Source organism: Trachypithecus francoisi, unplaced genomic scaffold (assembly GCF_009764315.1).
Source record: "Trachypithecus francoisi isolate TF-2019V2 unplaced genomic scaffold, Tfra_2.0 Lachesis_group1, whole genome shotgun sequence".
Classification (NCBI taxonomy): domain Eukaryota; kingdom Metazoa; phylum Chordata; class Mammalia; order Primates; family Cercopithecidae; genus Trachypithecus; species Trachypithecus francoisi.
The window spans coordinates 45,389,959-45,403,216 of NW_022681454.1; the positions used below are offsets into that span (position 1 = coordinate 45,389,959).

Below are 13,258 nucleotides of genomic sequence, written 5' to 3' on the forward strand. Positions count from 1 at the left end.
TATCTCTACTAAAAATACAAAAAATTAGCTGGGTTTGGTGGTGCATGCCTGTAATCCCAGCTACTCAGGAGGCTGAGGCACGAGAATCACTTGAAGCCGGGAGGCGGAGGTTGCAGTGAGCCTGGATCACGCCACTGCACTCCAGCTTGGAAAACAGAGTGAGACTCTGTCTCAAAAAAAAAAAAAAAAAGACAGAGGAAAGGAAAGGGAAGGGAAGGGAAGGGAAGGGGAGGGCAGGGAAGGGAAAGAGGGAAGGAAGGAAGGAAGGAAAGAAGGAAGGAAGGAGGGAAGGGAAGGAAAGGGAAGGGAAGGGAAGGGAATCTGAATGATCACATTCAAATACAAATATAAATTTCCTGTAACTGCACATTCCCTTTAAGCTACTACCTTACTCTCCTTTGCACAGCCAATCATTTTTAGAGTGGTCTACACTCACTGTCCTCACTTCATCACTGCCTGTTCACTCTCCTATCACTGCAGGCTGGCATCCAGCGACACCACGGCAACAAAACGGCTCTCCCTGAGCTCCTCAATAACCTCTGCACTTCCAGAGGCAACGGATAATTTCCTGACTTTGTTTGCTTTGAACTCTCTGTGACATTTAACACTTCCCTTTTCTCATGTGACTCTTGTTTCTCTCACTGTTTGTATCTTTAGCTCTTCCCATCCTCTGATGGTGCCTAATGATCTTCACTCCCCAGGGTTCTGGCTCCAGCTCTCTGCTCAACTGGTTGAATAACTGCTCATGCTACAGCATCCAAACTACATCTGTAACCCCAAACTCCATGCTTACCTCCAGACCTATTTACCCAAGTATCTACTAGCTCTACTCAAATTCAACAAGCCCAAAACTAATTCACTATCATTCTTCTAAAACCAAACCTTCCTCCTATAATCCTTCACCTTGGTAATTAATACCATCATTTACTAAGTTGCTCAAATTAGAAATGTGATAACTCAAGACTTTTCCTTCTCATATTCCTACAATATCTAATTCATCATTAAGTTTTATCTGTTCTTTTTTTTTTTTTTTTAATTATTTCTTAGAACTATCCAGTTGTGGTTTGGTAAATGAACAACCCCATTCTCTGAGAGAGGGAGAGGTGGATGACACTTGATAGTTTTCAGGGTGTGATTGATCCTCCCACCACAAATGATTTTGATGCAGGATATTTTCTTGACCCCTTCATGGAACTCGCCGCAGGGTTTCCTTGTTTACTCAGCCCACCCTGCTCAATCCCTTGCAGGAAGGATCCCGCAGGCGAATGTGTGCAGGAACCTAAGCAAGCGAGGGCAGGAACTGGCCACTTGGGCACCAGCAGAAGCAAACTCCATGTGGGCCCCTCACCAGCGTCCCGGTGTGGGCACCTGCCATCCCAAGCCCAGAGGGCATGTAACCATACTCTTTTAGCTCCACCGTACGCAGATAGCAGTGTGTTATCAGCTCAGTGAGCCATTTGCCTCATCACGTGGGGCAGCTGCCTTCCGCCAGCAAGGGCAAAAGGCCAGTGCAACCGCCTTTTTGGGTACCTGCACATAGTGTGTCCGAGTTCTTGTCCAGTGCCCAAGAGGAATGAGGTCACTCAGAGGTCACACAGATGAATTGAAGGATGGTTAATGTGGAGATTTGTTGTTTTTTTTTTTCAGTGATGAAAGCAGCTTTCAGTGGACAGGGGAGCTGGAAAGGGAACGGAAAGGGAAGATCCCTCTCCTCTGAATCAGGTCAGCTCTCTCCTATGTCCAGGCGCTTCTTCCCGACATCTAGCTGCTTCTTCCCTCTGCTGGCTGAGTTCTGGGGTCTTTATAGGCACAGGATGGGGACAGGGCAGGCCATAGGTAGTTTTGGCAAAGGCAATATTCTATTGGTAAAAAGACATTTTTCAGAAAGAACCAATCGGGAGAGAATGGAAGTTTTCACTTTGGGCTGTGGGTTTCAGGCTTTTCGGCTTGAAGGTGGGATTTTGCCAGGGACCCACCCCTGTATGCCTACAGTTTCTCTGCCTCCTGTTGCTATTAATTTTAAGCTACCAATGTAACATCACTGAACAGAATTCAGGAAGAGACATGCAGAACACATATGGTGTTTCCACCAACAGATGTAATAGATGTAAAAAATCTCGAAAGAGTAGATAATAGTGAAATAATTATGAAGTGATGAGTTTTTACTATTTACTTTCTTTGTTTTTAATATAATTAATTTAATTATACATGTATGTAATTTAATTTTTAATTGATGGCTTTAACAACCAAGTCAAAAAATTCTTGAAATGTAACAAACAGCTCTCACAAACCAGTACAACCTGGATCCATCCCTCTCTTCTCCACTCCCAAGACCACAGCCAAACCATAAGGCTCTGACCACCTCACCTTGATGTTACAATTGTCTCTCACAGGTCATGCTACTGGTCTGTCCTCCACACAGCTGTCACACATGCAAATCTGGTTATATCATCACCCCTGTCCACAAACGTGTGCACACACACAGAGACATACACACATGCATGCACACACATACACACTTACAATAATTATTTGGGTCCCTATAGCTTTATGGCTGGAATTTTTAAGTTTTTTTTAATGCACTATGACTTTACAATATGGCTATCTGCTTGCTTTTGAGCCTTGTCTACCGCAGCCCACTTCCCCTATTGACAGTCTAGAGACCCAAATATTAACATCCTGGAGACTCGATGCTTCTGCAACTTCACCCATGCTGCCGCCTGCCACCCTGTACAGTACACTTCTCATCCTTCATGCAGCTAACTACTGTTTGTTAGTTTTCAAACCTCAGATCAAGAATTACCTTCTCTGGAGGTCATCTCTTTGCAGTAGTTAAGAACACTGTAGTTAAGAACACAGACCTGAAATCAAACAGAATTGTTAAATATCTGCTCTGCCATTTCTTAGCTGTGTAACCTTGAACAAGTTACTTGATCTTTATGCCTGAGTTTCCTTACTAGTGAAATGATTACAATAATGTGCTTACCTGATAGAATTGTTCAGAAAATTTAAAGAATATGTGTGTGCAAAGTTCTTAGAATAGTGCCTAGAACTTAAGCACTTAGGACATAGTAAAGTTAGCTATTATTAACTACCTAACTTAAAAATGCTTCCGATCTCTCTTTCCATTGCATTATGTATGTAATCATCACATTGCACTATATGATTTTACATAAATATGTTATACATTTATAGATACATTATTAGTATATAGAAACATATATAGATATGTGTATATAATACATATGTAGATACATGTATATAAGTATATAGATACATATATACATATATATTATACATATAGCCCTCAACCTGTGGGATCTGACACTATCTCCAGGTACACATATGTAGTATATACATATATGTATACTACATATGTATATATGTATCTATGTACTTATATACATGTATCTATATATGTATACATTTATCTATATACATATATACATTATATACATATATGTATCTATACACACACACATATATATGTTTCATCCATGGTTCCTGTCTCATAACTCCCATAGACCTTGTTATAATGTTATAATGTTGGTGCACTTTAGGCCTCATAAGTGGACCTCAGAATAACAGGATCTCTCTTTCTAATCTTCTGTTTTTTTACCTGCTACTTTTTCTCCCCAAGGCAGGACTCTAATCTTCCCCTGCCTTTACCTACCTTGTGAGATTGTAGGTTATAAGACCCCCATTTCAGAAAGGGTTCTCCTCCATATTCTGGAGGAAGGAATGTTGCACGGAGAGGCCAAGAAGAGACCCAGCACAGTGACTCATGCCTGTAATCTCAGCACTTTGGGAGGTCAAGGTGGGAGAATCGTTTGAACCCAGGAGTTCAAGACCAGCCTGGGCAACATAGGAAAAAAAAAAAAAATTAATTACCCAAGTGTGGAGGCAATCGCTTGTAACCCCAACTACTTGGGAGGTTGAGGTGGGAGCATGCTTGGGCCCAGGAGGTCGAAATCACACCACTGCACTCCGGCCTCACAGTCAGAGTGAGACCCACCTCAAAGGAAAAAAAAAAGAGGCCAAAAAGAATCTGAACAGATGGGCCTTGCTGGGTTTCCCTACTCCACCATTGAGCACTAAAGCGTACCCTTTTTGTCTAAACACATTTCTATGTGGTTGTCAATGGTGCCTATCCTTTTATGAAGTCTCCATAAAAGGCACAAGGGGACAAGGTTTGAAGAAATTACAAGATAACTGAACCTATGGAGGTTCCTAGAGGGTGTGTTCTGGGGAGGGCTTGGAATCTCTGTGCCCCTTCCCCCATACCTCGCCCTTTGCATCTCTTCATTTGTATCCTTTGTAATATCCTTTATTATAAACCAGTAAACCCAAGTAGGTGTTTCCCTGAGTTCTGTGACCCACTCTAGCAAATTAATCGAACCCAAAGAGCGAGTCATGGAAGCCCAACTTGAAACCAGTCAGTCCGAAGTTCTGGAGGCCTGATCTTGTGACTGGTATCTGGGAAAGGGAAGATGTCTTGTGAGACTGAGCCCTCAACCTGTGGGATCTGACGCTATCTCCAGTTACACAGTGTCAGAATTCATTTGGAAGACACTCAGCTGGTGCCTGCTGCAGAGTTGATTACTTGCATGTTGATGACGAAAAATCTTCCACATTTGGTCACAGAAGTCTTCTGTGTTGATGGTAGTGTTGTGTGAGACCAGAGGAAAAGCAATTTGAGATTTTCCACATGCAGAAACTCTTAAGACAGAAACTATATGTCCCTGTACTTAGGCAGTGTCTAGTAAGCACTCAATGAATGAATTTAAAAAATGAATGAGTGATGTAAGCTCTCACCAACTGGACATTCTTTCCTTTTGATTCATTCAGCTACATTTAGATTTAGGGAAATGAAGGGAACTTGTGAGATCATGCGGACAGATTAAAAGATAAATATTTTCTCAAATTTAATTAGCTGTGCATGTTGCTGCAACAAACAATGTCAAAAAGAAATGAGCCTTATGACACACAACACTTTTGATAATTCTTGCTTCCCCTTTAAGTTGTACCATTTGTAAGAAAATAGGATAGCATTCCATGTGCCTAATTCCATTGTTACGTGTGGTGAATGTCGGAAACACTCCTGGCATTAAAAGGAGCCTAAATGTGTGGCCAGAATGGACTTTAATGTTCTACTGGACAATTTTTCTGACCTCACAGCAAAACTTAAATTACATTATTTTCTGAGAATCTAAGTTGTTTATTCAATAATCACAACTTAACTTATCTGGAAGATGAGAGAAAAAAGAATTAAAATTTATTAAGCATCTCCTAGGTATCAGGCAGATTTACAGGTATCATTTCTTCTAAGTCTCACAAAACTGAATTAGATGTTTTATTAGTCAAGGTTCTCCAGAGAAACAGAATCAATAGGAGATAGGTAGGTAGGTAGGGAGGGAGGGAGGTAGGTAGGTAGATAGATATAGATAATGAGGACTTAGTTCACATTAATGGAGCCAGTCCCAAGATCTGCAGTCAGCAAATTGGAAAACCAGGAGAGCCAATTGTATAGTTCCCATTCAAGTCTGAAGACCTGACAACCAATGATGTGAGTTCTAGTCCAAGTCTGAAGTCCTAAGAATTGGAGGGCTGATGGTGTTAAGTCCCAGTCCAATGGCAGAATATCAATGTCCCAACTCAAACAGATAGGCAGAGAGAGAGAAAGAATTCTTCCTTCCTCTGCCTTTTTGTTCTGTTCAGGTCCCCAATGGATTGAATTATGCCCATTCACATTGGGTACAGCAATCTGCTTTATTCTGTCTACCAATTCAAATGCTAATTCCTTCAGAACACACCCTCAAAGACATAAGCAGGAATAATGTCTAAGTAGATATCTGGGCATCCCATGGTCTAGTCACGTTGACATATAAAATTAACCATGGCAGATGTTATCCCCATTTTTAGATGGGGAATCTGAGGCTTAGGGGGCTAAGTAACTTGCCAAAGATCATATAGATGGCAAATGTAGCTCCAGACTTCAAATGCATGTCTCTCTAATCTGAAAGCACCATTCTGCTTCCACTAAACCAATGGTTCTCAATCAGGGCGATTTTGCCCCCCATGGAACATTTGGCAACGTCTGAAGACATTTTTGGTTGTCCCTAGCTGGTGGGTGATGGGGGCTCACTACTGACATCTAATGGGCAGAGGCCAGGAATGCTGCTAAGCATCCTACAATGCACAGGACAGCCCCCCGCAACAAAGAATCATCAAGCCAAAATGTTAATAGTGCCAAGGTAAAGAAACCCTGCACTAAATCATACTGTTTTGTATTTCTATAGTTTTCAAAAACAGTAGAATAGTAATAACATACTGATCTAAAACATAAGGCTAGGCACAGTGGCTCATCTCTGTAATCCCAGCACTTTGGGAGGCTGAGGTAGGAGGAATGCTTGAGGTCAGAGGTTTGAGACCAGGCTGGGCAACATGGCAAGACCCCATCTCTACAAAAAAATACAAACAATTAGCCGAGCATAGTAGTGTGCACCTATATCCCCAGCTATTTCAGAGTCTGGGGCAGGAGGATGACCTGAGCCCAGGAGTCAGAGGCTGCAGTGAGCTATGATTGCAATTACACTCCAGCCTGAGCAACAGAGCCAGACCCTGTCTCAAAAATAAAAATAAATAAATAAAATAAAATATAAGTGACTATAGTTCCACAAATCTAATAAATATTTGTGGAATAAATGAATAAATAAGTAAACGTTGAATTTAAAATGTAGAGGAAAGAAACTGCATTTTTCAATGATTATTTACAATTAGCATTCACTAACAGGATAGAATGTTTTAAATTATCATCGATAATAGAGTCTATATATTTACTTTAAGCATGAATTACTATATATAAAATATTTTATTTTAATACAATAAAAATTATGGAATATATGTTAGTGGGTTTAGTAGTTTAAAGGGAAAAGATAGCAGCAATTTAAGGTTCATAAATTTAATGGAATTATTTTCAATTTTAGAATCCTAAAATATTAGGGCTAGAGGATCATCTAGGTCTCACTCTTCATTGTTCATCACTTGAGAAAACTGTATCTAAAAAAGGGCAAGTGACTTTCCCAAGGTCTCCTGGCAGTCAGGGACACTGCTAGAGACAGAATCCAGCTCTCCTGACAATTTAATGCTTTTCTCGTTGTAAGGTGTTTTTCAATGTATTGGAGTTTGGGGCAGCGGGGAGAGGTTGCTCCATGTTTTTACTTAAATACATTTTTCTTTCATTGAAAATTGAATTCCTATGCTTTTTGCCTTGTTTAGACCATAAGATATTTTATTTAAAGAAACTTTTGATATCAAGTAATCCAACCAACCTTCTAAGATAAGCCTTTTCCTTCAACACAAGAAAGTGCATTTTGCCAAGTATATACCATCTTACTACTTTAAATGTTTGGAACTTTTTCTTTAAAAACTCAAACTCAAAGTGAAATCTCAATTCATCCCAGTGGTGTTTTTTTTTGGTTTGTTTTGGGATTCTTTTTAGTTTTTGCCCCCCTTCCTTACACCTTTTCTGTAAGAGGTAAAATGGAGAATTTTCAAAACTGCTAGAAAAAAGCTGGACTAGGAGCCAGGAAACCTCGCTTCAATCCCAGCTCCCCTTCTACAGAGTCGGTGACCTCCAGCATGTCACACTGTAGGCTTTCTAGGCCTGTTCTTCATCTGCCACATCCTGGGGTTGTTGTAAAGATCAAATAAGGTAATATCCCATTTGTAAATTTATTTGGTAAACCCAAAGCACTATGGCAATAGAAATTTCAAGTATATTTTATATACCATTACCCTTTCTAAATAAAGTAAACATGCATTCCATTGTTAATATTCTAAATTTCTCCTTGTTATATGGAGTCATTTTCAGAGGGATCACTTAGACGAATTATATTTGAGTCTCCAAGTACATGTCATTTTCATTAAAACTGGGAATTGATTAGTCCAGACTAGTTTATTTAAGGTTGTAAATGATTGTTTCTCCCCACACCCCTGATTCAATCCTCCCACCCCCTACCCCACCATACACACACACACACACACACACAGTACACACACACACAATCCCAAACCACTTTCTATGTGCAGCTTTACTCTCCATTCTTCCAACTCACTGTTCCCTGGTACAGGTGGCCCACCCTGCGTTATTTGAATAGTGAGATAGGTAAAAATGTGTTCTTGTTCCTAACATGATGGGGAAGCCTATGCTATAGCCCCGTTTTCTTCAATAGAAACTTCATTTGCTGCTACTTTGGGAGGCCGAGGCAGGTGGATCACTTGAGGCCAGGAGTTCGAGACCAGCCTGGACAACATGGTGAAACCCCCGTCTCTACTAAAAATACAAAAATTAGCCAGTCATGGTGGCACATGCCAGTAATTCCAGCTACTTGGGAGGCTGAGGCATGAGAATCACTTGAGCCTGGGAGGGCAGAGGTTATAGTGAACCAAGATTGCACTATTGCACTCCAGCTTGGGCAACAGAATGAGACTCTGTCTCAAAAAAAAAAAAAGGTGGGGGGGGAACCTTCATTTGCTGAGTTAGAACCAAAGACTCATAGGAATTCCTATGTGTCACACCAAAAATGATGATGATAATGATGGAGGAAAATAAGGAGAATATGAAGAAAATATGAAATGGAAGTCATCTGTTGTTAAATGGAGATGAAACATGTACATATGTTGCCACTTCCTGCTAAAATTCCAGAATAATGATAGGAAAAGAATAGTAATAATACAGACTCACAGTGACTAAGATAAAAGAAGAGGAGACAAAGAAGATAAGTGTCAACACATCTTTAGAAGATGGAAGACTGACTTAGAACAGGGAAAGCTTAAACCTAAGAGTCTGCAGAGAAGGATGCCATAGACAAAGAAGGAAGCCATTCACACCGAAGGACCCATGCAAGTTTCCAGAATTGGAGGCACCAGGTGATTTGAAAGGCAAGGTGAGGATAGACGCTGAAATCTGGAGTATTGGTTGAAAGCCTATCAGATTAACTCTTAGATTCAAGATCCTTCCTCCTGCCTGCACAGGCAGAGGACTTCCATGTTTCAACACAAGCAGGAAAAAGCTTATCCTCTGGCTCTGCACTCAGGGTAAGCACAATGTCAGGTGGCAGGTGGAGCCATACAGAAACCTAGGGCTAAGTGAAAAATCAGTGTGTGCACTGAGACAACTCCAGTCTCTTCACTCATCTCACAGAATGCTAGCAGATTTATATTTGCTTCCCAAGGTAAGAGGAAGGAATTTCTCCTCTAGAGAAAAGAAAATCTCCCTAAAATGTCTGAGAATGACCTTTGGGGTGCCCCATCGAGACTGTCAGATTCCTGCTCTTGGAACCCTCCAATGCTCCATGGAACTGTTCTTTGGAAGCCCTCCAAGCCCTGTCCATAAAGTACTAATTGGCTTTCTAGTGACTCACTGCTAAGTACTAACGGACAGCCAAATACGTCAAATATTAGAGAAAAGCTTTCAACATGAAAAACAAAGATCAAAACAAACTAACTGGGAAAAAAAGGGAACAAGAAGGAAACAGAAAATGCAGGATGCAGAGGAAATTTTCAAAATATTTGATTAATATCCTCAAGGAGACAAGAACATATGTCACACTAATAAAGAACAGGACAATATTAAAAAGAGAAGCCAACAGGAAATAAATTCTCACTCATGTGGAAGCAAAAAAGTTGATCTCATAGAAGTGAGAAGTACAACAGATCTCATAGAAGTAAGAAGTAAGAAGTACAACTTGAGGCTGGGAAGGGTGAGGGGAAGAAAGGAATAGGGAGATATTTTCTAAAGGACATAAAACTATAGCTAATAGGAGGAATAAGTTCTAGTGCTCTATACCACTGTAGGATATTATATATTTCAAATAGCTAGAAAGAGGACACTGTTCCCAATACAAAGAAATAATAACTGTTTGAGGTGATGGATATGCTAATTATCCTTATCTGATCACTATACATTATATGTAGTGAAACATCACTATGTACCCCATGAATATGTATAATTATTATTTGTCAATTTAAAATAAAATTAAAAAAGAAAATGAAGTATATGAATATAATTGTTTTAATCAATAAGAGAGGCCAGGCACAGTGGCTCATCCCTGTAATCCTAGCACTTTGGGGGGCTGAGGTGGGCAGATCACTTTGAGCTCAGGAGTTTGAGACCAGCCTGGGCAACATGGTGAAACCCTATCTCTAGGGAAAAAAAAAAAAAAATCAATGGGAGAGATGGAAGGTAAAATTGAGAAAGTTTCCCAGAATGATGGACACACTATTGAAGAGAAGAGCAAAAATGATTTGAAATCAGAGAATCAACCCCAGAATTCTGATATTTAACTAATATAAATTCCAGAAAGAAAAGACAAAAAATAGAAGGTCAAATCCATTAAAGAACTAACACATGAAATGCTCCCCAGAACAGAAATACATAAATTTCCAAATTCAAAGGGCCTAATGAGTTTCTAAAATAAATGTAAAAGTATCCAAGCTAAGGCGGAGATGGTAATATTTCAGAAGACTGGGGCCAAATGTAAAAATGTAAAAGCATCCATAAAGAAGAAAAAAAATACTGTGTTCGTAAAAACTTTGGGGAAAAACTCACATCAGAGTTCTTACTAGCAACACTGGAAATTATAAGAAAATAGACCAATGCTTTAAAAAAAATTCTGAGAAAAAATTCCAGTCTAGAATTCTATATCTAGTCAAACTATGTACCAAGTAAAGGGTAAAATACAGGTATTTTTCTAATATGCAGTACCTTAAAAATTCTGTCTCCTGTGTATGATTTCTCAAGAAACTTATGGAGTATGTGCTTCATCAAAATGAGGGAGAAAACTAAGAAAGAAAAATATATGGGACCTAGGCAGCAAGAAATCAAACAGAAGAAAAAAGACAAAGGGGATTACCAGGGTGTGGTGACCCCAAGTATGAACCCCAGGAGAAAAGCCGCACAGCAGCCTGGAATACACCAGTCCAAAGGAAGCAAGAAATCTGAGACTCTGGGAGTGCCACTTCCAAGGGGGGAAATGAACACAAGGGATTTCCTTAGGGGGTTGTTAATGTTGCTATGTTGTTGTTATTGTTGTTACCATATTAAGAGGAAATTTTTAATTTTGTTGGAAAATTCAGGAAGAATAAGTGATGGGTGCACAAAAAAGTATGTAAAAAGCTTTAAAAGGAAGGCAATTTCTAAATCAAAACAAAACCAAAATATTGTTCAAGAAAAGAAATGTCAGTGTGGTTCAACACATGAAACTACTACTTGGTTCAACTGTGAAGAATATTACATTGTCATGAATGTTAAATAAAAAATTTAAACAAGAATTGTCATAAAATTATTTTAGGAAGAGAAGTGTGTGCGTGTGTGTGTTGTGCGCGTGCGCGTGCGTGTGTGTGAAGTGATAGTTGTTGCAATATTAAATCCCTAGAGTAATACTTAATATATTTTAAAATATCCGTTTAAGCATATTGTGTAGAAATATTGGGATAAGTAGCAGAAGAAACTGCTTAGTTTCTTTATAAACCTCAAAGTCTTATTTAAAACTCTGTGAATGTGTTTATGATTGCAAAAAATAATTTAAAGGAGTCATCTAGTATGTCTGGGAGATCCATAAAACCTCCATTAAATACTAAAAACTAGCCCTAATCCCAGTTAGAGATCAGACCACCAGACTCAGGGATACCCTGCAAAAAAACGTAGGCTGCCCACTACTTTCAAGAACCACAATAATATAACTCGTGTGTGGGAAAAGCCTTAGACCCAGAGTTCATCTGGAGACGACTTACTTAACCTCTCTGAGCCTCACTTGTCTCATTTCTAAACTTAAAGAGTTCGTTTGGAACTAACTAAACTCAAATGAAAGGCAAATAACAAAAGTGAGAGATCTAGCACAAACGCCAGCATCCCTTACAGAGGGTAGTCTCAACACAGATGCAGCCAACTCTTGTCATGAAGGCCTGTTGTTGCTAAGAGGTTAGATGGTTCAAGAGAAACTGGAAATTTGGATTTTGACATGAAACCTTTGGAATTTAAAATACTGGTTTAAAATGCACAGTGCCTACCAAACCAAACCTATCTGAAGGCCACCCCCAACTCACAGATTGCCAGTAAAGACCTCTGAATTAGATGAACATAAATGCCCTCTAGGTCTATGACTCTGTGGCAGTGCAGTGTTGTATGACTAAAAATCTTCACTGAATGAATGTGTTTCTTTACCACTAAACAGGCGGCGTGTTTTTACTCAAACTTGACATACCACGTTACTTCATTTCGTGATTTTTTTTTCATTATAAATACTCACAAATCTTAAGACCTGAGATCTGCACAGCGTCTTTACTCAAAGAAGTACAGTCATAAACAGAGATATGTTCTGCCAAACATGGCCTGACCAAAAAATCAGGGAGTAATTTTCACAGGTACACAACTGAGTAAGACCTGCCATCGATCTGTCTTTTCAGACATATTAATCCACAAAGATAGAAATCACTTTTATATGCCAAGGACAATATCAAGCTCAGTATTTGCTAAGATTATCTTTCAGTTTTTCATGAGGCAACTTTTCCCTACCACTGATAATTATCTTCTTGGTTCACAGATCTGGAAAGCATGAAGACTGGGCTTTTTTTCCTGTGTATCTTGGGAACTGCAGCTGCAATCCCGGTAAATTTCCTTTCTTCTGTTATTACATCTCTTTCTCCTAATATTTAATTTAGAAATCCTCCATTTAAAAGAAAATGTTATTATATAATGGTTTGAAATTCTCTTTTTTATTTTAATTATATTCTTTATTGCCCAAGTAATAAACAAGTAATTGGAAAACTGAAGGTACTTAAAAAAAATTTTTTTGAACTATCAGGTTCTACAAGACACAATAAATATGCAGCAGAAAGTGTGGGCTATCCATTTATTAGCCATAGAATATGCCCAAATACCCAAGACACAGGAAGAAATAAATTCTCCCAGGGAAGTTCATCACATTGTTATTATAAACCTAAGACTTTAGACCAGGCGCAGTGGCTCACACCTGTAATCCCAGCACTTTGGAAGACCAAGGTGAGCGGATCACCTGAGGTTAGGAGTTCAAGACCAGCCTGGCCAACATGGCAAAACCCTGTCTCTACTAAAAAAATACAAAAATTAGCCAGGTGTGGTGGTGGGCACCTGTAATCCCAGCTACTCGGGAGGCTGAGGCAAGGAAAATCAATCAGGAGGCAGAGGTTGCAGTGAGCTAAGATCACTCCACTGCAC

The 13,258-nt window shown here is 39.4% G+C and overlaps 1 protein-coding gene across 1 annotated transcript in view; it reads left to right on the top strand.

The window, feature by feature from the left end:
* The window catches only part of SPARCL1 (SPARC like 1), a 56,404-nt gene that overhangs the window by 17,803 nt on the left and 25,343 nt on the right, over positions 1-13,258 (top strand). The window contains exon 2 of the mRNA XM_033214133.1: positions 12,606-12,670. Coding sequence (XP_033070024.1) covers positions 12,617-12,670 — 54 coding nt within the window. The 5' untranslated portion in view covers positions 12,606-12,616. The remainder of the gene's footprint in view (positions 1-12,605; positions 12,671-13,258) is intronic.